Here is a 27,381-nt window from a genome sequence, read left to right on the forward strand (position 1 = left end):
TAGGGCACGTCCCTTGTGGTGCAGTGGTTAAGAATCCGCCTGCCAATGCAGGGGACACATGCCGCGGAGCAACTAAGCCCGCGCATCACAACTACTGAGCCCGCGTGCTGCAAGTGCTGAAGCCTGCGCACCTAGAGCCCCGTGCTCCGCAACTAAAAGTAGCCCCCGCTCGACACAACTAGAGAAAAGCTCGCGCGCAGCAACGAAGACCCACCGCAGCCAAGGAAAAAAAAAAATCACTTTAATAAAGGCACTTCTTAGTAGACCCTTTTGGCCCAGGGAGAATCCCTGAGGCCGGCAGACTGCCTTAGGGCCAGTTTCTTCTGTCTACCTGACCACTGCTTGTCACTCGCAGGTCCTCTCCACTCCCCTTATTCCTTGCACGGGCTCTGCTGCAGGTCCTGCCCCAGAGCAGGTGTGAAACTCGGTCCTCACTGACATACCCAGTCTTGGCCACCAGGTGGCAGTGTCTCCAAAGCCCAGGCGCCATCCCTCTGTGCCCACCAGCCCGCCCGCCCCCGCCCCCCCCCCCACCCGCGACATCTGCAGCTCAGCCTGCAGGGGACAGTCAGGGTTCCCCCAACCCCCGAGCCCACCCCTCGGCTGAGACGATCAGGGGAGAGGCGTGTGGGTACCACGAGTATTTTGCAAAATAACTGATGTTTCCTGGAGGCAGGGAGCCCCGGGGGGCCGGGTGGGTTGGAGATGAAGGCGGGCAAAGGGCAACTGGAACAGGTCATGGCTGGAGCAGGGGGGAGCGGTGGCCGAGAAGGGGGCTGGGGGCTGCAGGTGGGGTGGGGTGGGCACAGCCCAGGCGTGGATGTTACAGTGAGGGACAGACGCCCTCGCCCCCGTGCTAGCTTGTACACAGCAGGCCCTCGGTAAATCTTCGCTGGGACCCACGCCGCACCCTCAGCCCGGATGAGTTCCAAGCATCGTGGCCCCAGGATCCCCCAGCCCTGAAAAGTCCCCCTGAGCTACTGCTGCCCTGGGTGCCCCGAGTGTGCCCCCACCGCAGGACACCTGCTCCTCTCCTCCAAGTCTTCCGGCAGGAGGCTTCTCAGTGCCCTCGACCTCACAGCCAGGAAGAGGGCACAGCACACAAACACACCTGAGAGCAGGGAGAAGCCGGGGCGCTTCTGTCTGTTCTGGCAGATCCCAGGGAGGCCAGCTCCGTTCCCTAGAAACCTGTGGCCTGGTGTAATGGGTGTGGGGACACCTCACCCAGGCCCCGTATCCCAGCCCATGGTCTGGGGCTCGTCCACAGCCTCGGAAGCCAGAAATCAACCCGATGAGGGCTGTGGTTTCACCCTGGGTTCGCAGTGCCATGCGTAGTGTGGCTCAGGGGCCAGCGTGCTCCCTCCAGAGGAGCCTCAAGGAACAGGGTTGACCTTCAAGTTCACGGAAGGGAAGGTCAGGTGTGGATTCAAGATGCGTGGCATGGTCCTTGTCTTGTTTTCAGTGGTCTTTGTTTTAGTCTCATCCCGGGACCACAGAGCAAAGGTCTCCCTCCCTGTCCTCTGTCCACAGATGGAACCCCGCGCTCCCTCGGGGCGGACTTCCGGGGAGCAAGACCCAGGAGGCCACGGCCAGGCAGGAGGGTGGGCAGCCAAGGCCACGGGAAGGGCCCGGGGGGCTCAGAGGCAGGTCGGGGGTCAGACTCGTGGGGCAGGCGCATGACCCTGTGGGAGCTGGGCCAGCACTTAGTGCTCGTCTCAGGGCCCAGGTCCTCCTTCCCAGCAGAGGGAGGAGATGTACTTAGCCCCCACGGGCGAGCGGCGGTCCCTCTCATCACCATCATCACGGCTTGAGTTTTAAGTCAATAGAGTGGTTCTCTGAGATGTGGAAATCAAGCGGCTGTGGTTCTTGGTGAGTCCCGGGCCTCCTGGCTTGGATCCTGGGTTGTGCCCACGGCCACCTGCTGCGGACAGACCGGAAGGTCAGGGCAGCTTTTTGGAGCCAGGCTGATGCTCTGCTCAGCCCACTGGTCCCGAAGAGTGCCTGACTCAGAGAGGATTCTTAGGAAAGGGAGGCTGATGACAATCCTTCCCTCGTGAGAAAGGGTTCTTCATTTACTGACAAAGTTCTAGGAAGAGGGCCCAGGGTTCGGCAAGCCAAGAGTGAGAAGGGAGACTCCCATTGCTCATCTTGCTTGCAGATTTGACGATTCTAGGCAAAAACAGCCCAGGCCAAGGACAGCCATGCAACGCCACGTTTTCTAGAAAATCCAAAGGTCTTCTAAAGCAATATAAATGTGGGGAGGATGAGTCCGGGGTCCCAGAGAAAGCATGGGAATTAAGGAGGCCCAAAGGGGCTGTGTGACTTTAAAAAGTCACCGAACCTCTCTGTGCTTCACCTACACATAGAGCGGGGTATGATGAGACCTGCCTCGCTTACCTCGTGATCACGAACGGTAAAATGACATGATGTTTACCGAGTGAGTCCATGGGGAAAGGCCTCACTGATCTCAAGCAGGGCGGGCTGCTCAGAGGAGGCGGAGTTTTAGAGGGATCTTAGTCGACGAATCGGAAATCGATGGGCAGGAAGGAGGTAGAAGGACTTCACCTGCTGGAAGAGCACGAGCTCAGGCAGAATCTGTCTGGCTGAAGAGGGCTGGGTGGCTGCAGCTGCAGAGGGTGGTGGCCTCAGGGAGATGGGCGGGGCCCAGGTTGGGCGTGAGTGGCTTAGACCGGCTTTCTTAGGCCCTGGGGAGCTATGGAAGGTGCTAAGAGGGAGGAGAGGGGCTCAGACCTGTTTGCAGCTCCCCCAGCACAGGGTGGAAGATGGACGGTGAGGGCAGACTGGAGACGAGCTCGTGGACCAGGGAGGGGGCGGGGAGGAAGGGCCTGGACCCCAGGGACCCCACGGGAGCCCCCTCAGCTCCAGGAGGGCAGCAGACAGTGGCTGAAGCGGGTCTGGGGGAAGCGTGGACGAGGTGAGAAAGCTGTGGCCCATGTGGGGAGGTGGCCAAAGTCCCCTGCAGAGGGCTGTGGTTTTTGCACCCAACTCTCCCTAACTGGTCAGGACAAGATGGTGGGACACGTTAGCTGCCCATAAACCAGACTCTCCTCAGGGGCTGGCAAGGGGCCGGGACGCCTGTTGCTTGTTTGGGCCTTCTGGTCAGTGTGTCCTGTGTGTCCCCCAAACATCAGGACCGTGCAGTGAGGGTATGAGTGACCAGGGCCCAGTGCAGCGGGTACGACGATGACTGGGCGCACCCCTCCCTGCTCGGCGTGCACAGTACGGGGAAAGGACCCGCCCGGGTGCACCAGGAAGGGGCCCAGCCAGCTCGCGGTGGCTCGCGGTGTCCACTGATGGAAGATGACGAGAAGCCCCGTGGCGAAGGATCTCGACACCCGCAAGAAGTTGGAGGCTCATCCAGGTCCATAAACAGCACTGGAAGATGGTGGGCACGGGTGGGCGGGTGAAGTCCAAGGGCAGGATGGGCGTTCACCAGGGACGTCGGCTCCACCTTCTGCAGTTCCCACCTTATGGGGCATTTCACAGTCTGAGCTTTTGGTCCCTTGAACACACCAGACCCCCATGGGGTCTCCCGACCCCATCACCCATCCTCCTACCCTGCTTGTGTTCTTCCCAGCACTTGGCATCATTCTCAGGCCTAGAGGTCAGTGTATTGTCTGTCTCTCCTCCTGTCACATCAGCCCCATGAGGCAGAGCCTTGATGCTCACAGTTGGGTCCCCAGTACCTACCACTGCCTGCCACTCCCAGGGCCCTTGATGAGTATCTGCAGGGTGGATGGATGGATGGATGGATGGATGGATGTGTGGATGAGTGGGTGGACGGATGGATGGATGGACAGATGGATGGATGTGTGGATGGATGGATGGATGGATGGATGGATAGAGGGATGGATGGGTGGATGAATGGATGGATGGGAGAATGAATGAATGAATAAGTGAGTGACTGAATGAGTGTGAGGTCTTCTGACCCAAAAGCATTGTCTGCTCTAACTCTATTCTGGGAAGCAGCGTAGTTAGACAGGCTCTCTGCACGCCAGCACTGTGGACATTCGGGGCCGGATCATTCTCTGCTGTGTGTGTGGTCACCCTGTGCACTGTAGGGTGTTTACAGCCTCCCAGGCAGCAGCAAAGTTGTGACAACCCAGAATATCTTCAGACGTTGCCAGGTGTCTTCGGGGCAGGGGGTAGGGGTGGGAGGCAGGGTGCAAAGCTGCAGCTGGTAATATAGAGATATATATATGCATAAATGATACTCACAGCCCCCTCCCCAAGTCCCCGTGGCGAGTGGCCCAATCCCCAGGTGGCCTCTCACCCCTCGGGGAGCCACACTGGAAACTGTACGCTTTGCTGCTGCCGTTTATTGATTTACCACATATTTACATCCCATCAGGAAACCCGTCACGCCTCCATCCACCAGGGCCCTGTGGGTTTCCGCCGGCCGGCCTGCTCCCGACCCAGGCCCAGGCTCGAGGCCGAAGCCACGGCTCTGGACGTCAGACATTCAGCAGGAGGGGCCGGTGCTCCTCGGCGGTGGCAGCGTCACCGGGAGGGATTTCGTAGACGACAAACAGGGAGGAGTACAAGCAGCCCAGGAAGGACACCAGGCTGGAGAAGTACATCACCCCGTTGGCGCTGCCCACAGCCGAGGTCAGAGGCCCTAGCACCAGGGACACCAGGATCTGGGCCAGGAAGTACTGGCAGCTCAGCAGGGAGATGTCCACGCCCATGCCCCGCCGGGTGCCGTCGGCGCTGGACCCTGCAAACTGACCAGAGATGTGCGTCAGCCAGACCAGGCCCCCTGCGGCCCTGGGACCCAGCACCCGTGCCCAGCAGCTCACGTCCTCCGGGCCCCACGTGCACAGGGAGCCCGGTCAAGACTGATAATATTTGTGTTCTGGGATGACGACAAGGAAAGGAACCCGCGGCCCGCAGGGGCTGGCACGGCCTCTTCCCGGTCTCCCGTCTCTAAAGGAGATGCGGGGCCTGCCGGCCCGGCCCCCTCCACTCCAGCTCCGCCCTCTCTGAACCCTCGTCCCTACGACGCCTGTCGTGCTCAGAGATCCCAGGGTCTACAGCGCTGCTCCTCTGGCCTGTGGCCTCCACCTTGGACGTCAGGCTCCCTCCGCCCCCAGCCAGCACCACGCTGGGGACACAGGTGACACGTGGTCTCTGAGCAGAGCTGCCAAGTGGCAGCGGGAGTGACTCTGCCCCCAGCACAGGCCACCTGCACCCCGCGGACTGCGGCTGGGCGCCACCCGGGGTCCCGCCCGGCCTGGCCCCCCTCCCAGATGCAGCTGTGCTCTCCTCTGGGATGCTGGACAACTCCCGCCCCGCCGAGGCTGTGTTCCCGCGAATTGGTGTCACATGAGTCCTGGGGACACCCGCCCAGCCCGTGGGGGCCACCGCCATGGGGAGGTCGCAGGGGAGCCCTGGACCCGCAGCCCAGCGGAGACCGCGTGTCCAGAAGACTTGACGGGCAGCAGAGGCCCGAGCCTTCCAGCGGGGTCGAGTGGCCCAAGGCCCCACGTCCCCTCCCACGGGGCAGGGCCGCCCTCCACCGAGAACCAGCACGTCCGCGTACCCCGGTGAAGGGGGCTCCCGGGAGGTGACAAGGGGGACAGTGTGCTCAGGTCACGTGCACAGCCTGAGCACCGTCCAGGGGGCGAGTCAGCCCCCGGGGCCAGGCCTGGGGGAGGCGCCAGGGGCCCGGAGTTAAAGGGGCTGCGGGAGAGGCAGCCGTCAAGGTGGTCTTTTAGTGCCATATTGTAAAGCCTCAAAGTCACGGCCAAAAACCTACGACGGGAGCGTTATTCGGCCACAAGGAGGAAGGCGGCAGGGACCCACTCATACACAGGGCGGATAAGCCTTGAAAACGCGAGGCTGGGAGAAGCCAGACGCACAAGGCCACCTATCACGTGATCCCATGGACGGGAAACATCCAGGGGAGCGGAGGGCTGGAGGGGTGATGGCCAACGGGGAGGGGGCTCCTTTTGGGGGTGACGAAAATGTTCTAGAATTGATGGTGTGAATACACCAAAAGCCACTGAATCGTACACTGGAAATGGGTGAACTGTGTGGCATTGTGATGACTTCTGCCTCAATAAAGCTGTTAAGGGAAAATCCACCCTGAACAAAATACCAGAATTTGACCTAAAGACGGGATCCGTTTTCCTGAGTTTTCCTTTAGCCTCGGACTCCACCAGGACTCGGCTCAGCCCTGTCCCTTTCCCTGTCTTTACGTCCCCGATCTCTCGCTCAGTGTGGATTTTTGGCATTGATGCTCATTTTCACACAAACCACATTCACGAATTACTGACCTCGACCGCTGAGTTTTTGGTGCCCACATGCCCCCAGCTGGCCCCAAAGCCCCGCAGAGCCCTCTCCTTGCGGCTCTCCCAGCGCCCCCCAGTTCCCTGCGCGAGCAGCTTCCTGCCGGGGTTCGTGCTCTGCCGGTGCGTCCTGATCGTCTTCCCTTTGAACGGGGCCCCGAGCTGTGCAGCGGGTCCCGGGACCCTGCGCAGGTGGAGAGTCACCTGGACGTGGGGCCCGAAGCAAGAAGGCCGGCACTCACCTGCTTGCTTTGGTAGTAATCGCACAGCAACGAGTAGGGCAGGGTGCACAGGGTGGAAAACAAAATCCCGTAGGTGATGCAGAGGGACAGAACCACGTAGAGGTTCCTGGAAAGGGTGGCAAGCCCAGTCCCCAGGCCGAAGGCCAGGTAGGCGATGAAGTACAGCGTGCGGACACTGAGGTGCTCCTCCAGCTTCTCCAGAATAGCTGCGACCCAGAGAAGAAGGTGAGCGGCGCCCCGCCTGGGGCCCCAGGCCGCCCGCCAGGCCGGCAGGCAGCTCGCCCCTGACCGGGAGACCCGATCGGGGGCCCCAGGGAGCTAAGGGACCACTGATGGGGTTGTCCGGATGGGTGGCAGTGCCCGGGGTGGCCCCCTGCACACCCAGGGGAGGCCCCCAAGTGCTGCAGCAGGTGAAGGGGTCTTTGGGTGGAAAGATCAAAGAGGCTCGAGAGTTTTGCGGCTGAACCCTGAGTTCTTGCACGAATCGTAGTGCTTCTGTCGCTTTCCTAACACAAGGACACTGACAGCCCCACTCTGGCCGGCCAGTGTCTAAGGACCCTGAGGGGCCTGGCAGCTCGGGTTCCGCATGACACCCCTTTCCGGAGTCAAATACCCTGGGGCCGCTTCCCCACGTCCTGGTGCCGCCAAACACCCAGGCCCACCGGGGTCCGCCAGCGAGAGCCAAGAAATTCTTCCTTAATAATGTGGTCCCTCGACCGCCTCCAAAAGTCACGGTCCTGACTGTGGGGCTGCAGCTTGCTAACGGGGTCCACAGTCTGCAGCCGTCAGCTTGAGTCTGGGCTGCAGCCTGTTTTTGTACCACCCGGAGCTAAGAACGGTTTTCACATTTTTAAATGTTTAAAACGAGTCCAAAGAAGACAGATCTTTTGTGGCGCATGGAAATCATACAAATCCGAATCCCGGGCACATCAGCGAAGTTTTGCTGGAACTCGGCCCCGTGTGCTCATCGCGCCTCGTCTGCCTCGAGGGCAGCGCCGGGTCGCCCCACCGGAGCCTGTGGCCGGAAAAGCCAAGAGACCAGACTCTCTGGCCTTTTACTGAAAACGTGGGCGGACCCCTGAGATGAAGCCTGGGGGCTGTGCGCCGCCAGCTAGGCCACCACTGGGACGCCCCGGAGCCCACAGGCACTCAGCACAGCGTCCTAGGTCCGTGGGGCACGCAGAGTCAAACCTCAGGGTCGTCTTGGCCTCCCCGCACCCATCCCACGTGTTCCACAGCCTCACTCGAGCTGCACCCCCGGTCAAACCTGCACCCTCCCTCCCTCTGGACCAGCCACCATGAGATCGACATGGGAAGGGTGGGGTAGGGGTGGCAGGTGGACGGCACACCCCCCCGGGAGTGACCTCGTGGTTTGTCCCTGGGCCCCCACGTGTCCCTCGCTTACGGGCCTGACACCCCGCCCCATCCCAGCCAGCTGCTTACTCAGGGCCGTACACACGCCCGTCCCCACCCGGCCCTGCCCCGCCGCGCAGCACCAGGCAGCGTCCCCAGCTGACCCCTGACGACGGGTCACTGGATAACGGAGAAAAAAACAGCGCTGTCTCCCCCCAAATTGGGATGCTATGTCTGCAGCTGTGAAGATACAACCTTCCTTCATTGAATGGGTCCCAGCCACCCAACCCAGGGGCCGTTATCACTCCCACGGAGGCCCCGCCCCGCTGAGCCCCGCCCACCGGTACCTGAGTAGAAGGCGGCGCTGAAGGCATAGATGCACATCCCCCAGCAGCCCACGGTGACCCCGCTGTTGTATTTCTGATACGCTTCCGACGTGTGCGGGGCCTTGGGGTCCCCCTGAAATACCACCTCGCCCATGAAGTCCGTGTAGAAGAGAAGCATCCCCTCGAAGGAGAGCCACCCTGGGAGGGGGGAAGGGCTGGTGACGCTGGGCAGGCGCTGGCCCGTGGCCCCTCCTCCGCCCGCAGGTGGTTTTGACCGATGATTGAAGGAGCCCGTGAGTTTTGTCGATTCAAAACTTAAAGAAGGAATTACCTATAGCTTCACCACGCAGACAGGACTTTACCGCTGTTAAAATTTTGTAGGTTTCCTACCCGTCTTTTTAAAATATATATTCTTATAACATAGGCTCTGTCGCGTGAAGGTTTTATATTCTATTCTTTCTCTGAACGTTATTGCCAGGAGGAAAGCTAACCCTCAGCTCCTCCTGTTTCTCCCTCCTCTGCAGGGGAGGCGAGAAAATGCCAGTGGGGCTCCAGCCACAGTGTGGGGGCAGGGGTCACCCGTTTACCTGGGAGAAATACATTAGGAAGGGCAAGTGTAGATAGAGATCTAATTTGCTCTGTTACCGAGAAAACCACAGCGCTCCTTCCTCTGATTTCCCCGTGCATTTCCTCTTTTATAGAGGAAGGAGGTGATATTTATGGGGTCTCTTGAACCCCAGTAATTATCACGCATGCTCCCTATGCCATTAAATATTCATAAACAGCCCCATCCTAGTGGCAGCAAAATACGTCACAGTGTGGATCCGTCTTCCCATCGTTGGACATCTACCCTTTCCCCCATCGCAGTCTTTGGCTATCATGAGTCGTGCTGTGAGAAATACCTCGCACATGCATTTGTGATGAGACCTCGGACTACATCCTTGCAAAGAACGCCAAATAGGTAGGACCTCTGGGGTAAAGGTGATGGGCATTTTTAAGATCCTTGCCTGTTGCCAAATTGCCTCCTAGAGGGTCATTCTGATTTACATCCCACAACGTTTGAGAGCCTAGATTATCTCAGATTTCTCATCATCCTCAGACGGTCAACAACCCAACAGCAAAGAGACACCGAAGGGCACGGAACGCAAGTGGGGCTTCTCGGTAGTCGTTCGAAAGCCAAGCCTGTGAACGTGAGACCAGCACTGGACATGTGTGTCTGTGTGTGTTTACGTCTCAGCTCTAAGCCTGAGGGGTCCAAACTGGCTTAAGACACAAGTCCCACTAGTGGGAAAGGGATGCCCCCCCTTAACTGTGAGTTGCCCGAAGAGCTCTCGGTCCTGAGGATCTGGGCTCCGTGGAGACCCGGCTCCTCCTGGAGAAAAGCCCTCCCCGCGGCCCCCCTGCCCCGCCCGTCCCCACCACGCCCTGCCCCTGGTGACGCCTGGGGAGGCCGAGTGGAGGGGAGAGGCCTCCAGGCATCCGGAGCCTTGCCCCTCACGCAGGGCCACCTGAGGGGGGCAGGACACGCGGGAGGCTTCGCCGCGAGCTCACCCAGGAAGTGGTTGAGGCAGAGGTGCCGCAGGGCCTTGGGCATGTTGCAGATGGTGAAGCAGAGGTGCCTCATGGACGGCGGCTGCCCCGACGGCTCCCTGGGGCCCGTCAGCTCACTCTCGTATTTCACGCCATTCAGTAAAATATTGGCCACCTGAAAGGGAAGCCCCCAAAAGTTCCTCCTCAGTGCATCAAACCCCAGGCACCCCTCGGAAGCGTGTGTTCTGCTTCGATGAGAAAGTGAATCAGAAACACAAACCCAGAGGCTGGGAGGGTTTGTCTTCCTGGGCGGTGAGAACTGGACACCCAACACCACCCGAAAGAGAGAAATGACGTTAAGGCGTCTCTTCAGAGACGGAAGCGGCTGAGAATCGAATTTCCCTTTGCGGTGCCTGCCTTTGGGCCACAGAGAGGAAGCTATGACCTTGCCAAACGTGGAACACGTTTGAAAGAAAAGAAATACGGGTCAGTTGAAATTCAGACCTTACGAAGTCTCATCTTATCTGTAAGAGAGGATGTAAAAGACTGATTCCAAGGTGACTGGGTATCTGGACAGGTGGACTCCTACCTATACAGGGGTTAGGGTGGCCAACAGAGCCCGTGCAGGGAGGGAGCCGGGCACCCAGGCAGCTCCATGTCACCAGCATCTGTCAGGGCAACTCCATCGCCAAATACACTCACTGGCTCAGTTTGCCGCCTGTTCCCGGAATGACAAGGCCTTGCCCCACCGTGGCCCCGCCTGGGCTGGGGGTGCAGACAGCAGCCAGGTGAACGGATGCCTCTGGGAGCTGGACGTCTCGAGAGAGAAGATGCCTTACTCTGGGTCCACGTGGGAGCTTGCGCTGGGTCGGCACCTGGACGTTCCGGGTGGGTGAATGAAAAGGAAGGGAACAGCCCACGATGCCGGTTCCAAGGGCAGCTGCATCAGCAGAGCTTGTCGCCCACAGCTGCCGGAGGAAGACTTCGACTGACATCTGTGTCCCCACTGAGCCCAGATGTGTTCATATTTAGCTCATGAACTTTATACTTTCCTCCAAAACTGATTCGAAAATGGAAAGTTTTAAAAGGATTAAGAAGAGATTTTTCAACCAGAATTTAAGGACTGTATCTAGAGTCCAGGTGGAATTTCGGGAAACAGGACAGGATGACCCAGGATTGACAAGAGGCTTCATGAACTGCTCTGCTGTCCTTAGGAATGAGGATGACATGCCCTTGACTCGAGCAATTAGAGAGGTGGCTTTCCTTTGCCAAGGATGGGATTCCTTCCGGTGATTTTCAGTTCTTCAGACGCTTTCCAGACCTGAGCTTGTGGATGCTGCCCACGGGGACCTGGCTGCTTCCCTGCAGGACTGGCGCCCACCTGTGCAGAGCGCTTCCTCGAGATGGGAGGACATTGAGTTCAAGACACGATAGAGGTGGCCCTAAGACCGGCTCGCGGTAACACAAAGGAGGCGTGGTTAAGCTTCAGAATTTCACAACGAAGCGAACACGCGTGGCCACCTCCCAATGTCAGCCTCCCACGAAATCAGGGGGTCTTCCCAGGCACGGGAGTGTGGGTGGGGATGTCTGACGGAGGGTCGGGCCGGCAGAGCGGGGCCTGCATCACGGGAGACGCGGCCACGTGGCAGCCGTGTCCAAGGGGCATGTCCAGGTCACCCGCCTTCAGAACTGCCCCTCTGGGGGCCTGTGAGGGTTGAACAAGGGTCATAGGCTTCCTGCTCAGGAAACTCCATCCCCGGGATGCCCCTGAGGGCAGGGAGGCCCTCACGTCTACTTTAAATGAGCATAACTCTCTTTAATATAAAGTAGCCTCTTCCAAGATCACGGACTCTGAAAGCAGCTAAAATCCCACATGTCAGTTCGTGGCCTTCCAGCCAATCCTACATACAACACAGACAGCCTTCCGGAAGGTTCTCTCCTTCCCAGAACATGCCTGCGCCCTTTGGGATACAGAGTATCGACAGCCTCTGGGCTGGTTGGTTAAGGTTGCCCACCTGGGGAGGGAAGGAGGCCCCAGAAACAGCCGCCAGGTTTATGTTTTGTTTCTGTCCTTCAGGAAGACTTAGCTCAGTTGGCACTGGGCGCACACGGCCAAAGTGGGCTGGACGTGTCAGGGAAAAGACTAGGAATGACCGCAGTACACGTGAGGCTGTGACAAACTCACCGGCTTAGCCCTGGGCCAACGTAAGGGTGTTTAAAAGAGCCGGGCCTTTGCTGCGGCCAGTGTCTTAAAGTGCGACCCCGAGCAGAGACCCTGAAGGCATCCGTGGGCTCACGTCGGGCCCAGAATCTCGACACTGACAGGATGTAAGGATGGGGATGTCCCTGGGGCCCACCTATTAGACCCAGGCCCCTTCTGACTGATATGCCCAGATGGGCCGGGAATTCCCTTCCAGATCATCTGACGAGGGGGGACCACGCACGGTGCCCTCTGACCCCTGGCTCCCCCCGCCCACGGCCCCCGGACGTTTGCTTTTACCTGTTGACTGAAGGTCACGTTCCTTCTCCTGCTGGTGTCGGGGCCACCTCCTCCGGCTGTGTCCGGGATGGCCAGGGTCTGGGGTCTCTTTAGGATGCCAGCCGACCGTGGCTTGGAGGTGTCCAAGGAGCCCACCCTCAGCACGTCCCCGTCGGGGCCGGTGGCCAGGGCGACGTCCCTCCGGTCCCCGAGGCCGCGGTCCCGGTAGTAGAAGCCGTCGGGGGCCCGGGGGAAGCTGACACTGATTGCCTGCCTTGGGGCGCTGCCGGGGATGGCCAGGTGGCTGTCGTGGCCACCCGTGAAGCAGTCGATGAGCACGCTGTCTATGTTGGACGTGGCGAAGGACGAGGCGAACTCGTTGATGCCCGTCAGGGAACTGTCCCTGCTGATGAAGCTGCCGTACTTGGGCGTGAGGGGGCTCAGCGGTGAGATGGGGCTGGAGAAGTTGGTGTGGAGGCTGCTGGCCGGCGGGCAAGGGACTGTCTGGCCGGCGCCCTCCTCACCCAGGACAGGAGGGGAGGGAGGCAGCGGGAGGCTGGGGCTCTTCATGGCCGGCCTCTTCTCGGCCGGGGGCCGCAGGGGTCTCTCGGGGATGCTGACCAGGGTCAGGACGGTGGAGATGCTCAGGACGGCGGCCGTGAAGATATAGATGACCCGCAGCTGCCCGCCCAGGGCTCTCCCGAAGCCGGTTTTATCCCAGTGGATCCCCCCGACCACATACCCGAACCCTCCTCCGAGACCTGGGGAGAGAAGCGGGGCAGGGAGCGGGGAAGAAAGCCCCCGAGGAAGGTGTTCGCTTCCTTACTTGATTCGTAAAATCCACCCCAAGGACCCGGATGTATCATCTGTCCCACCTACGCCCCAAAGAAAAGGAGAAGAGAATGGGATTTCCGGGGGGACCCTGGGGGACCCGGTCCCCTGCCCTTGAGGGCCGCCTGCCAGGGCATGATGACCGCCTGCCCACACTCTGGTCCCCGCTGCACACGGCGTCTTAGGAGGAGCGAAAGTGAGTGTCGACACTGGGTCACCTGTCCCCTCGGAGTCCCGCCCCCCCCCAGCTTCAGCACTGTGTAAACACGGGAGACCTGGTCCCCAGCACACAGACCACTGCACGTGTGCGTGCGGGAATTCACGTGGCCACCCCTGTCTTCCTCACCTGGAGACATCGTCCTTGGGCCTGACCACCATTAAGAAAGTCACCCCTGGGCTTCCCTGGTGGCGCAGTGGTTAAGAATCCGCCTGCCGATGCAGGGGACACGGGTTTGAGCCCTGGTCCAGGAAGATCCCACATGCCGCGGAGCAACTAAGCCCGTGCTCACAACCACTGAAGTCCGCGTGCCTAGAGCCCGTGCTCCCAACAAGAGAAGCCGCCGCAATGAGAAGCCTGCGCACCACAACGAAGAGTAGCCCCCGCTCGCCGCAACTAGAGAAAAGCCCGCGTGCAGCAACGAAGACCCAATGCGACCAAAAATAAAATAAAATAAATAAATTTATAAAAAAAGAAAGAAAGAAAGAAAGAAAATCACCCCTCATGGGTCACCCCTGGTGGCAGCTCTCCAGGCCCCGGAGCCACCAGGGAACAGGAGGGCTGCAGGATTCTGGTCCTTTCCTCTGATCCCGCTCACGGATCCCACGGCCTCAGGGACCCAGCAAACAGCCAATGGTTCACACAGCACAACACGAAAATGTAGGTGATGCCACACGGTGCCCGGCCATTGGCAAAAGACATTCTCACCTCCAGAAAGTGCCGTTTCCTCCCGCCCAGCGCTGGGCTCCCAGTGGCAGAGCAAGGCCAGGCGCCAGGGATCCACCCGCCCAGCCCCTCTGCAGCCACATCACGCATCTGAGGTGCTTTTCTATTTTGAGTCCAGCTATACTCTGACCAGGCTACTGGTTGGGATGAGTAAAACTCTCTGTTTACTCTTGGCGATGCAGGGGAACCTGCATCCGACCAGCAGGGGCCCTCCCTCCCCTCCACTTGGGGAGATCCAGCCGTATCAGGAGTTGGCCTTTTCAACAGAATCGCCTGTGGAAAGGTCTGGACTCAGACACATTCAGCCCAACCTTCCACATGTCCCTATGGTGGGACATGACCCTGAATCTAGTTATTTAATGGCTTTCTGTAGAACTTCATTTGTTCCAGACTCTTCTTACGGGCCTCTTAATCTCATATCTACCCCCACCACCACCACCCCCAGCTTTATTATTCTTAACTTTCCACATTCATGGTCCTAATTAGCTTCCCCCACTCCTTCTGAAGACACAGTTGCAGTTTGGTGACCCTTAAGCAAGGTCAGATTTGGGAGAACTTTATGAACTTTTTTTTTTTTAAATGATCGAAGCGATACATTTGCACAGTTGAGGAACTATACTCAACAACGAAGAAACAAACAACCTGCTTCAAGCAATGGCCAAAGACTGGAATAAATAAACATTTCTCCAATGATAGACGCACGGCCAACAAGCACATGGAATAGTGCTCACATCACTGATCATCAGGGAAATGCAAGTCAGAGCCGCAGTGAGACACAACCTCACATCCATTAGGATGGCTACTATCGAACAATTTTTAAAAACCCAGGAAACAGTAAGTTGACGAGGAAGTGGAGAAATTGGAACCCTTGTGCAGTGCTGGTGGGGATATAAAATAGTGCAGCTGCTGTGGGAAACAATAAGGAGGCTCCCCCCAAAACTAAAAATAGAATTCCCCAGCTCTTCCACTTCTGGGTAGAGGCCCCAGAAGAACTGAAAGCAGGGTCTTGAAGAGATATTTGTACCCCCATGCTCACAGCGGCATTATTCACAATAGCTAAGACGTGGAAGCAACCCAAGTGTCCATCAAAGGATGAATGGATAAGCACAGTGTGGTCTATACATGCAGTGAAATATTATTCAGTCTTAAAAGAGTAAGGAATTCTAACATACGCTACAACATGGATGAACCTTGAGGACATTGTACTCAGTGAAATAAGCCTGCCACAAAGACAAATACTGTTTGATTCCGCTCACGTCGGTTCCTTAGAGCAGTCAAATTTGTAGCGACAGGAAGTAGAATGGTGGTTGCCAGGGGCTGGGGGGGGGGAGGTTGGGGAGTTAGTATTTAATGGTTATAGACTTTCAGTGTCACAGATGAAAAGCGTTTCGGGGGTGGGTGGTGGTGATGGCTACACAACAGTGTGAAAGTATCACAGAACTGTACACGTGAAAATGGCTAAGACGGTAAACGTTACGTTATGTGTATTTTAACACAATTTTAAAAGAGGAAAAAAAAACTAATTCAGAAGAGTACAGATCTTCATGTACTTACTACAGAATTACATCCTGATAAACCCATTGTAAGTTGAAAATATCATAAGATGAAAATGCATTTAATACACATTCCTATATATAAAATAGATAACCAACAAGGACCTACTGTATAGCACAGGGAACTATACTCAGTATCTTGTAAAAATCTATAAGGGAAAAAATCTGAAAAAGAATATATGTATATATAAATATATGTATAACTGATTCAGCTTGCTGTACACCAGAAACTAACACAACATTGTAAATCAACTATACGTCAATTTTTTAAAAAGGGGAAAAAAAGGAAAATGCACTGAATACACCTGACCTACTGAACATCATCGCTTAGCCCCGCCTACCTTACACATGCTCAGATCACTTCCATTAACCTACAGCTGGGTCAAAGCATCTAACACAAAGCCTGTTTTATAATGAGGTGTTGACTGTCTCATGTAATTGACTGATGACTGTCCTGAAAGTGAAAAACAGAACGGTTGTCCGTGTAGGGCTGTTGACCCTCGAGATCACAGGGGGTGAATGGGAGCCGCCGCCCAGCATCACATGAGAGGATCGGACTACATATCGCTAGCCCAGGAAAGGGCCAACTTCAGATTCAAAGTGCAGTTTCCACTGAATGTGTATAGCTTTGGTCAAGGCAAAAAGATCGTAAGTCAAACCATCATAAGTTGGGGACTGTCTATATAAGATAAAAAACTAATTCCTTCTTCCGACCCTCCAAACTCCTGCCTGCCTGGACCCACGCAGAAGCTCCCTGGACCCATGTGCATACGGGATTGTAAAGAGAGATGAACAACGATGTTTTCTAGAAGAAGCGACTGAGGCTTGGAGGGGCCAAGCAGTTGCCTAAAGCCCCACCATGAACAGGAGGAAAAGCACAAAACCGATTCAGGATTTCAGCTCCTGGGCCACCCCGGCCTCTTCACAGGTCCTACACATATGACATCTTTCCCTGGATTTTTAGAAATCTTTTCCATTGCTATTATAAATGGGATTGTTTACTTTGGAACAAGATAAGTGTTTTATATACAAACGCTAGAGGGATTGATTTTTATACGATACTTTGATAAGCAAACATCATACTGAATTCTCTTACTGTTTTGCAGTTGATTCCCTTGAAGGTCTTGTTTGCTTTATTTTTAAACTATTTATTTATTTATTTACTTATTTATATCTTTGGCTGCCTTGGGTCTTCGTTACTGTGCGCGGGCTTTCCCTAGTTGCAGCGAGCGGGCGCTACTCTTCATTGTGGTGTGCGGGCTTCTCACTGTGGTGGCTTCTCTTGTTGTGGAGCACGGGCTCTAGGCACATGGACTTCAGAAGTTGTGGCTCGTGGGCTCTAGAGCACAGACTCAGTAGTTGTGGCGCACAGGCTTAGTTGCTCCGTGACGTGTGGGATCTTCCTGGACCAGAGCTCGAACCCGTGTTCCCTGCATTGGCAGGCGGGTTCTTAACCACTGTGCCACCAGGGAAGTCCAAGCACAGACTCTTTGTTTTTTCTTCCTTTCAATTTTATTGAAGTAGAGTTGATTTACAGTGTTGTGTTAATTTCTGCTGTACAGCAAGGTGATTCAGTTATGCATATATATTCTTTTTCATCTTCTTTTCCATCATGGTTTATCACAGGATATAGGATATAGTTCCCTGTGCTGTACACTAGGGCCTTGTTGTCGATCCATGTTATATATAATCGTTCGCATCCGCTAACCCCACACTCGCAGTCCAGCCCTCCCCCAGCACCCCTCCCCTTGGTGGTCATTCCTGCCTCCTTCCCGACCTCAGTGGGAATGTTTCTCGTGTCTGGCATCAAGCACAGCACAGGTGTGTGCGTGTGTGTGTACACACAGTCAATTGTCATTATTCACGGATTCCATATTTCAAATCTACCTACTCAGTAAAATTGATTTGTAACCCCAATAAATACATGTGTAACACGCAATCACTCTCGGATACGTGCAGAGCAGTGAAAAAAAATTTTTTTGCCCGGCTTGTGGGATCTTAGTTCCCCGACCAGGGATTGAACCCGGGCCACAGCAGTGAAAGCGCCAAGTCCTAACCATTGGTCCACCAGGGAATTCCCAGAGCAGTGAAAGAGTCGCCCGGCACACACGGTCCCGGCTAAGACTTTCCACAGTGATGTTCTGCCTTGTTTCAACTCTCACACTGTCAACAACCATCCTTTTCATAGTCCATGGGGGTGCTACATGTTTGCAGTTTTGTGCTTTTTTGGGGTGACACGCTGTTTAGTCGACAGCCCCCAAGTGTAGCGCTACCGCTGTCTAGGGTTCCCAAGTGCCCGGTGCCCGCGATGTGTCTTATGGGGAAAATATGTGTGTTAGACGAGCTTTGTTCGGGCACGAGTCACAGTGCTGCTGGCCGTGAGTTCAATGTTAATGAATCCGTGATATATACTAAATAAGATGTCTTTAAACAGAAACACATAGAACAAGGCTAGGTATTGATCCGTTGACAAAAATGATGTGGCCAGAGGTTCGCAGGAACCTAACCCTGTATGTCTCCACGGGCCATGATTCGAGGTTGGCTAATTCAGAGCTCGTGACGCCTTTGAACGACACAACTACCTGAATAACGAGAATCAACGACGTATAACACTATTTACACACGGTTATATACACACATACAGAGCTATATACGCACATATATGCATATATATCAACGATATCTTCCATAAAAAAGAATGAAATCATGCCATTTGCAGCAACATGGATGGACCTAGAGATGATCACACAAAGTGAAGTAAGCCAGACAGAGAAAGACAAATATCACATGATATCGCTTATATGTGGAATCTTAAAAAAAAAAATGATACAAACGAACTTATTTACAAAACAGAAGTAGACCCACAGACATAGAAAACAAACTTACGGCTACTGAAGGGGAAGGAGCGGGGAGGGCTACATTAGGAGTTTGGGATTAACATACACACACTCCTATATGTAAAACAGATAAACAACAAGGACCTACTGCACAGCACAGGGAACTCTACTCAGTATATTGTAGTAACCTATAAAGGAAAAGAATCTGAAAGAGATTCAGATTATATACGTGTAACTGAATCACTGTGCTGTACACCTGAAACTAACACAGCACTGTAAATCAACTATACTTCAATAAAAAAAGAAATATAGATTAAATATAGATATTATAGTATATAACATGTGTACTGTTGACATATGTGGTTTGAGAGGCGCACTTTCAAGCACGTCCGTGCTCGCCCACGTCTTTGCATTTTGTCCCAGTTGCACAGAACCTTACCTGCCAGGAGGGCATGGATGTTCAGGCCGCGGTCCTGATCGGCGGGGCTGCACACGTCCATCATGTACGCATGGCTGGGGCTATCGGCCGAGTCCGCGCTGAAGTCCATCAGCGCCACGCCGCACACCGTGAGGAGGATGCCCCACTTGTGGTCGTGGGCCGTGTCAGCCAGCGCCGTCCCGATGTCCCTGCCGTTCAGCAAGAGTGAGAGGCCCAGCAATGCGCCTGGGGATGGAGAACAGAGTCACCAGGGAAGCGCGGCCCTGCCGGCCCAGCGGCCACCACTTCAGGCTGAAATCTTTTTTTTTGCGGTACGCGGGCCTCTCACTGTTGTGGCCTCTCCCGCTGCGGAGCACAGGCTCCGGACGCGCAGGCTCAGCGGCCATGGCTCACAGGCCCAGCCGCTCCACGGCACATGGGACCTTCCCGGACCTGGGCACGAACCCGCGTCCCCTGCATCGGCAGGCGGACTCCCAACCGCTGCGCCACCAGGAAAGCCCCAGGCTGAAATCTTTAGGGCCCCAAGAACTCCTTTTTAATCAGACCGTAAGCACTTGGATCAGGGTTTTTATTTCATCAAGCACAGCAGGAATGATATAGACTTTATTAACTCTTTTTTTTTTGGCCGTGCTATGCAGCTTGTGGGATCTCAGCTCCCCAACCAGGGGTTGAGCCAGGCCCATGGCAGTGAAAGCCCGGAATCCTAACCACCAGGCCACCAGGGAACTCCCCTATTAACTCATTTTTAAAAAGTGATCAAAATGAGATATTTTCACAGTTAACCCAGACTGGATTACAGGGTGCTCTCCGCTACCGCACCACCAGTGACATGACCTGGATAACTGTTTCGGTCAACACTCTTTTAGATTTTCCTAACAGGAAGCAGTTGGGGCCTTTTTTCTTTTTTCCATTTTATTTCAATTCCAAAACAACAGACCTATAGCCAGGACAAGAATGAAAGGGCGTCTCCTTCCAAACCTTGAGGTACATCGGTCACTCCAAGCGCCCAACAGTGGCTGCAGTAGGAATCCTGAAATAGAGCAGGTCACTGGTCACTGCTGAGGTCCCCGTTGTACATGGGGACCAACACCGAAGCAGCTTCATCAGATTCCTGAAACACCTGCACTCAAACGTCCCCAGGGCATCAGAAGAATAAGATGATGAAACTCAGAGTCAGCAACAGAACCCTGAGCTAGAAAACAAAAGATAACCAGACTCTTGGAATCACTCAGCTTCTCCTTAAATTTTCTACTTAGGCCCCTACAAGGCACGAAGGAGCCATGACCTTGGGAATCCAAGAAAGACCAGGACCTCCCAGACCCAAACCACCCCCAGCTGTACTGCTTGTCTCCTCTGATGACACCGCCTGGCACGGGATGGTGGAATCCTCGGGGTCCGCTGAAGTCTGGTCCTTTATCTGGTTTAGATAAAGTCCCTTAAGATACGGGGTCTGACCGGCCATACCTGTGTTCTGGTACAACCCCACACAGCTGGGGGACTTACTCTGGCCCCTCCCTTGTCCCCCTGGGGACCCTCAAGCTGCCTCCACGGAGGTTTCTGGAAGCTTCTGGGGAGGTTTCGGAGGCCCTCGCGGGCGGGCCGAGCGGGGCTCACCGAGGATGGGGCTGACGAACCACACGAGGCTGTAGAGCTGGTCGGGGAGGCCCATCTGCAGGAGCACCGGGGTCACGTACGCCGTCTCCATGGCGTAGCTGAACTCGATGCCGAAGAGGACGCAGCCGTTGAAGAGCAGCTCCCGGAAGGACCTCTGGGGGTGCAGGTCCCCGAAGCCCACCAGCTCGACTGGACACGGGGTGTTAGGGGGCGGGGGCGGCGACGGCCGGATGCACTTCCTCCTCTTGGGGTGCCGTTTGAAGTTGTTGGCCCGGTGGCTGATGTGCCGGGTCATGGACCCCGAGTAGCCGGCGATCGGGGGCCTCCAGAGGTCCTGAGGGGTCAAGGAGGGGAAGAGGGCCTCTCCCGGAGGGGCGCTGCTCACCGGGGAGGTCATCGTAGGGGGAGCCGGTGGGTGCTCCTGTGGGGAAAGCCCGTTTGGGGGCAGCCGTCACCCGCGGGGCCTCCACCACGCGAGCTCATTTGTCCCGGTGGCTCTGTCCCTCCACCCCCCCTGGAACCGCTCACCCGTCCACGTGGGAAAGGTGAGTTCACTCGGGGGTCCCGTAGAGCTGACACCGAGCCCCCGGAGTGGAGCCTGCTGTGTGGACGGTGTCCCTGGGCCTCACTTTCGCATCGGGGCAGCCCGCCTGCCCGGGGAGACCAGAGCCAGAGAGAGGATCAAATCCTTCAGGTCCCCGCACTAAAACTCAAAGGGACGGTTCCCCAGACAGGCTGTACCGGGAGGGCCCAGCAAAGAACCACGAAGAGTGGGAGCCGCCAAGAGCCCCGTGGCTGCCCTCAGGCCGCACAGGTTGCCGGGCTGTGTTAGGACCTGCGGCCCATTTCCAGGGCTAATTTTGCCCTTCCCTGCAGGCCCCAGGGGAGCAGAGGGGGAGACCAGGCACCCTGGGGGGAGACAGGACTCACAGGCACCCTGAGCGCTTGCAAGTGGTGAGGGGACAGCCCTTCCTTCTCGGGATGGAGAGTCACACCCTCCCTAATACCTGGGTGTCCTCTCCACCCCAAGCCGGAGGACCCAAGCCTAAAAGCCGCGGAATGAGTTCAACTCGAGTCTTTTCCTTTTACATCAGCTGGACAAACGAATCTTCAGTCGAGTCAGGAGAGCTGAGACTTTCGTAGTGTTTGAAATGCTCTCTTTAAAGAAATAAACCGACTCCCTGAATCCTGCTTGTTATAGGCAACACCCTGAATAGGGATACAGTTTACCAAAAAAAAAAAAAAAAGTGAGGGACAGAAAGAATCCGGGAGGGTGAGAAATAGATTTTCCTCCATCCTCAAATTATTTTTTTGAGGAATTTTTGCAACGCCCTCGCCCTGGGTAGGGAATTAGCAGGCGTGTAGGCTAATTCACAGACACTCCTGCCTCCTCCGTCCCCCACCTCCCTGGGGTTTACAATGTGTGCCACTCGGAGACCTGCCCTTGGGCATCCAACTGTTTTCACTGCTTAGAAATTAATCTAGATTGTAAATATTAAAGGAATAGATTCTAGCATGTTGACCTGTGCGTTTTAGCCAATGTCAATTTTACTAAGCACAGGGAGAGGAAAGCTACTAAGATCAGAGGGAAAGAGACAGATAAAAACATGAGAGGGGGAAGTTCTGCATTGGGTTTGACCTCTCTGACACAGCTCAGCCCATCTGTATCACAGAAAAGCAATCGCCTAAGTTTCCTTTGGAGTCCTTCCTGGGAAGCAGGCCCTGAACCCGAGACGACATTCCCAACATTGATAGGTTTCCTTACAAGAACACTTGTTATTTACCGAGATAAATAGTAGAGGCTTTCTTTCAAAATTAGTTTTTGTTTTTTTTTTTTGCGGTACGCGGGCCTCTCATTGTTGCGGCCTCTCCCGTTGCGGAGCACAGGCTCCGGACGCGCAGGCTCAGCGGCCATGGCTCACGGACCCAGCCGCTCCGCGGCACGTGGGATCTTCCCGGACCGGGGCACGAACCCGCGGCCCCTGCATCGGCAGGCGGACTCCCAACCACCGCGCCACCAGGGAAGCCCCGTCAAATTTAGTTTTTAAGCTTTAGAAATGAGGCCCTTATTTCTGACTTTAACTTACTGTACACCCTCCATCACACTCTTGCTAGTCGATAACTTCTTTATGAATCACTCTGAAATTCCTTATCACTCCAGATGTGCATCCCAAACTCCCCCACTACCCCACCCACTCGGGGATTGTCTTCCTTCTCTTCAGAAGACACCAGTGGTAGAAATGATTTTTTCTAGAGACGTCCCAGCAGGATTCAGAACACAACATGTTAACGCAATAAACCATCTCCACCAATCCATCCATCCATCCATCCATCCATCTACCCATCTTCCCACCCACCCACCCATCCATCCACATCCACATATACATATCCACCACCCGTCCTCTAATCTACCCAACCTACCCGTCTACCCATCCACTCTTTCGAATATCCATCCATCCATCCATCCATCCATCCATCCATCCATCCCTCCGTCCATCCATCCATCCTTCCACTTGCCCACCTACCCCCACCATCCTCCCGTTTGGCTGAGTACTGAATACCAAGACACTGAATTTATAGAGATAAAAGAAAGACATAGCTCTTGCCCTCAAGTTAGGTGAAACAGTGGAGGAAAGACATGCTAAGCGGTGGGAACCACCCATGCAAAGGAGCTCTGTGCACCAGTTGGGCACGGTGGCGATGTGGTGATGAGAGACGAACCCATCAAGAAGGGATTAGTTGACCAGGAAGATTTGGTACGAGGTAGATTTCACACCAAGATGACAGGGAATGACATAACCAGCGAGTCAGTCTGCTCTCGCTTCTAGAAAAGGTATATCTTATGACCTTAAAAAAATCCCACGCTCTCCTCTACAACAAGAGCAGAGGGAACCTAAGAACCATGCAGACAAGTAATACTTCACTAAAAACATAATCCACTTACGAAGATTAAGTCAAGTTTTTAAAAAATTAAACTTTTAAGCTAAAAGCATCTTGTTTATGTTCCTCACGGGTCTCACTCAGGCCCTTGTACATAGTAAATACTCGAGAAAAAATGGCTGGTCTTGCCTTCAGAAAACCAGGTGGTTGTTAGTTGTCCCTGGAGCTTCATAGAAATAGAAATAGAAATAGATCATAGAAATAGAGGACCCGCTGGAACACCGCATAATAAGACTGTCTCCTTAGAAGTCAGAAGGAAGACCTTAGCCCAGGTGTGTCAGAGAGCTTAACCTGACTTCACCTGTCTGGTCACAGCCCCGCACCTGCCTCGGTGGATAACTCCCTCTGTGCCTCTCTACCTGCCCCTTCAGGCACAGGACGCCTCTCTTTCCTATTGGCATTTTACCCCCATAAAGTGAACTTAAGTGAACACGCGTTAGAAACCTTCCCTTTCATTTTAGAATGAAGAACCCTGGGCCCCGTCTGGAAGAATTTTAGCCTCACTCAGCATAAGGCAGAAGTATATTTTTGAAAAGGGAGGATATCTGACCCACTTAAAATGGACTATGTAAATAGTCCATGTCTCTACCTGTGATGTGACAATTTCACCATCACCTGCCCACCACCTCCAGCTTTAAAACACAGCCTGCAGCCGGTCCTAGCAAAAGTGAGACCCTCACCACCCCCATCCTACACCCCGCCCCCCGACACACATCTGAACCGGAATTCAACCTGAGCTTGAACAGAGTCTTCACTAAGGCTTCCCCTTCAAGTTTGGGCGATCAGGGTTACCGCTTTTATTTAAAAATACATATATTAAAAGCTGTCCACGGAAGTTTATTCTAAGAACTACTGAAAATTCACTTTTGAATGTTATAAAAAAAGAAAGTAAAATGTAAACTAGTAAAATAGAATTTTAATACAAATATTCATCAGACCATCTCGATCACACTGTATTACCGTTCACTCAGCCCCCCCAAAATGTGCACATATTCCTGGACCCCCCAGGTTATATGCTGGGTCCACTGTGCTTCTAGAATACAGAGGGTGTTTCAAGGAATGAATCCCTCAAATTGTGTTATGGGATGACTAAGCAGCAATGGATTAATAAAAATAAACAATGTCCATGTAATTCGTATGCTTAAAATTACCCCACTCTGACCTCAAATCATTTCCTCATTTCTCTACGTGAAACCAGGCTTCCAACTGTGGGATGACATGGGAGCACAGCCCTTCCCCGTCCTTCCTTCTACCAATTCTCAAAGTTTATACTTCAAGGAAATCTTCCCAGACCAGTAAAGGGCTCTATGGACTTCAGGGGATGTATTTAATCAGCTAGTTGCTCAATTGTGTGTCGCCCACTTCTCACTTTTGATCTGTGGCAATCTAGCCCCTACCTGACAGCCAACTGATCCCCAAACCCCCAGTGAGGCCACATTGAACTTTCATCAGCACCTGGTTCTACTTCCCTATAAAAACTGAAAAACAAAAGCATTATGATAACCCCACAAGCGACCTGTCGAGGACAGAATGAACCGAACCGCCGTAACCCTCCCGTCTCAGCCTCAGCATATTACCCTTGACGAGAAAGCAGAAATCCTTGGTGCTCATCATAAACTTAATCCTGGGATGCTGAGACAGATTATCCCAGGGCCCCAGCCATCCAGAGCTTTCATTAAGCCTCTGGCGGGAGGTGAACCGGAAGCTGATGACACCTGCCCAGGTGACCCGGGAACAGGCCTCCGGCACCCATAAGCAGAGCTTAAGCCTGGGGCAAATTCCAGTGTTCGGTCTCTTTCCTTGCAAATGTGAAATAAATCTGTCACCCAACTGCTACCCTTCTCAGGGCGGGAGAGTTCTGCACTCAGGGGGCGAGACGTGGGCTCCACTGACAGTTCAATTAATTAGACATCCAAGGGGAACAAAGGTCTCAGTGCCAACCTCCAGTCCCAATCCTGGCACTCTGATTACCCTGGGGCCTAAGCCGCGACTCTCCCAGCACAGAGCCGGGAAGCTGTGCGGAGGGCACAGGAGGAAATGGAGGTACCTGTGGGTCCAGCCAGGAGGCATCCCTTTCCGAGGCCGGGGTCCTGCCTGCCCCGGTCGCAGCTCGGGTCCCGGCCCGGCCGCCCCCGGCCCGCCACTGCTCCTGCAGCATCACCCCGCGGGGCGGGGCCGTGACGTCATGGCTGCATCCTCGCCAGGCTTCATCCTCGCCGCCTACCGCCGGTACCCGCAGAGCATCCTTAAAGCGGCACCGCCCTGCAGTCCGCCGCGGAGGCGCTGGACCCCGCGCAGGGCCCCCACCCCTCGCCAGTCGCTCATCCTCCTGAAGTTTAAAGGCCGGCAGAGTCGGCAAGGAAAGCTCCAGAAACAGGCCCGCTATGACTTCCGCGGGCTGAGGCGTTCTGGCCTTGGTGGGCCCCTTTCTCCATAAAAAAAAATATATATATATATATATATGTATATATAATTATATATATTAAATATATATAATATACATTAAAATTGTATATTATATATTATAATTATATATAATATATAATAATTTTATATTATTATATATATAATTTTATTTTACAGCTGTGTTGGTTTAAAGATTTATATATTAATACTGTATATTAAAACATTTCCCTTGGCCTAAGAGTTCTTTTTTTTTCCCCCTTCTGATTTTAAAAGAAATGAACCCATATTTGAGGATCCCTAAAAGCACTGTGTGCTCTGGACACTGCCCACTGTACAGAATAAGTTGATCTTGCCTAGAAATATTATACTGCATTCACTTATTCCCTTAACCGAGGTATCAGGTGCTACTCTGTCCCAGCTCTACCCTAGGGACTGGGGATACAACAGTGAACAAACAGGCAAAAGTTCCTGGCCCTGTGGCATGACATTGTAGAGAGGGAGAGACACATTGAACAAGACAAATAACATAAATAAATGGTAAGTCAGAAGACAGTCATCCCCAGAGAAGGGGCTTAGGGAGTGTGGGGCTGGGGGTTGGGGGGGCACTGCAGTTTACATAGGGTTGTTGATGAGTCCCCACCCAGAAGGTGACATTTGAAGAAAGACTTGGACGAGGTGAGGGCGTTAGCTGTGCTGATGTCTGGGGGAAGGTCATGCCAGGCGGAGGGACGAGCAAGTGCAAAGGTCCTGGGATAGGAGCTGGATTGAATCAATGACAGAGCAAGTAAGTACACTGTACAGTCTGTAGTGAAATTACAAAGCACAAAGTGCTCCTGGGGGAAGACGTGTGGCTCTAGGGAAGTTTATAATAAGGGGATGTGACTTTGATGGGAGGGCCGGGGGTCCTTGAGGAAATGACCCTGGACAGGTGTGCTAATCCTCAGTAGAGGGGGCAGCATGTGCAGAGCTCCTGTGACAGGAGGGGGCAGGGTGAGCACAGAGCCAGTGGGGCTGGGATGCCTAGGTGAGCTGGGGGTGGGCTGGAGGCAGCTTGGGCTCAGGCTGTGGGCCTCGTGGACTGTGTCATTTTCTAAGAATAAGGAGAAGCTTAGATGGGTCTAGTGCAGTGGAGAGGGTGACATAAGTCATATTCATATTTTGCAGAGATCATGTAGCTCAGAGTGGAAAAGTGGGTTGGAATGGATCAGGGGAGCCAGGTGGGCGCACCAGGGAGGATCTTAGAGAACTGCCCAGGCAGGACAGGCTGTGAGTGATGGTGGAGAGACAGAGGTGGTGGGTTGCCTAGGCATTTGCGGGTGAAACCAACAGGGCTTGGTGACAGGTTGAAGGTGGGGGGCATGGGGAGGAGGGAGGGAGGTGTCCAGCCTGAGCACCCAGGCAAAGGAGAGGAGAGCATTTGGGCTGGTGGGGCGAGTCACAGGGTAGCTTTGATACAGAATGAGTTCGAGGGACCTTTGAGACAAGGAGGCCCCTAGAGACAGGTCTGGAGATCAGAGACGGTCTTTCGAGAATCACTTGCACGCAGGAAGCCAAACTGTGGACAGTGACATCAGCAG

At 54.5% G+C, this 27,381-nt stretch overlaps 1 protein-coding gene across 4 annotated transcripts; it reads right to left on the reverse strand.

Moving 5' to 3' along the window:
* Positions 1–4,322: 4,322 nt before the first annotated feature.
* Positions 4,323–25,600, reverse strand: SLC45A1 (solute carrier family 45 member 1). 4 transcript variants are annotated; one of them, XM_030865780.2, is made up of 9 exons: positions 25,446–25,600; positions 20,459–20,879; positions 19,782–19,874; positions 18,845–19,069; positions 12,263–13,002; positions 9,784–9,937; positions 8,254–8,430; positions 6,554–6,759; positions 4,323–4,745 (listed from the first exon to the last, which is right to left on the reverse strand). In XM_030865780.2, exons 1-9 carry the CDS (start codon positions 25,554–25,556, stop codon positions 4,476–4,478), a joined length of 2,397 nt encoding a protein of 798 aa, XP_030721640.2. In that variant the 5' UTR covers positions 25,557–25,600; the 3' UTR covers positions 4,323–4,475. The 4 variants fall into 4 exon arrangements, with proteins under 4 accessions (XP_030721640.2, XP_060139498.1, XP_060139505.1 ...); XM_060283515.1 differs by lacking the exon at positions 25,446–25,600 and adding an exon at positions 24,976–25,092; XM_060283518.1 differs by having other exon boundaries at positions 4,543–4,738.
* Positions 25,601–27,381: the final 1,781 nt, after the last annotated feature.

This window comes from Globicephala melas, chromosome 1 (genome assembly GCF_963455315.2).
Source record: "Globicephala melas chromosome 1, mGloMel1.2, whole genome shotgun sequence".
Taxonomy (NCBI): domain Eukaryota; kingdom Metazoa; phylum Chordata; class Mammalia; order Artiodactyla; family Delphinidae; genus Globicephala; species Globicephala melas.

Excerpts from the sequence above, each read along its gene's own strand:
- SLC45A1 (XM_030865780.2), bottom strand. The coding sequence starts at position 25,556 with ATGCTGCAGGAGCAGTGGCGGGCCGGGGGCGGCCGGGCCGGGACCCGA. Across the intron at positions 13,003-18,844 it reads CATCCATGCCCTCCTGGCAG|GTCTCGGAGGAGGGTTCGGG; the intron begins GTAAGGTTCTGT and ends TTCTCTCCCCAG. Across the intron at positions 4,746-6,553 it reads ATTACTACCAAAGCAAGCAG|TTTGCAGGGTCCAGCGCCGA; the intron begins GTGAGTGCCGGC and ends ATCTCTGGTCAG.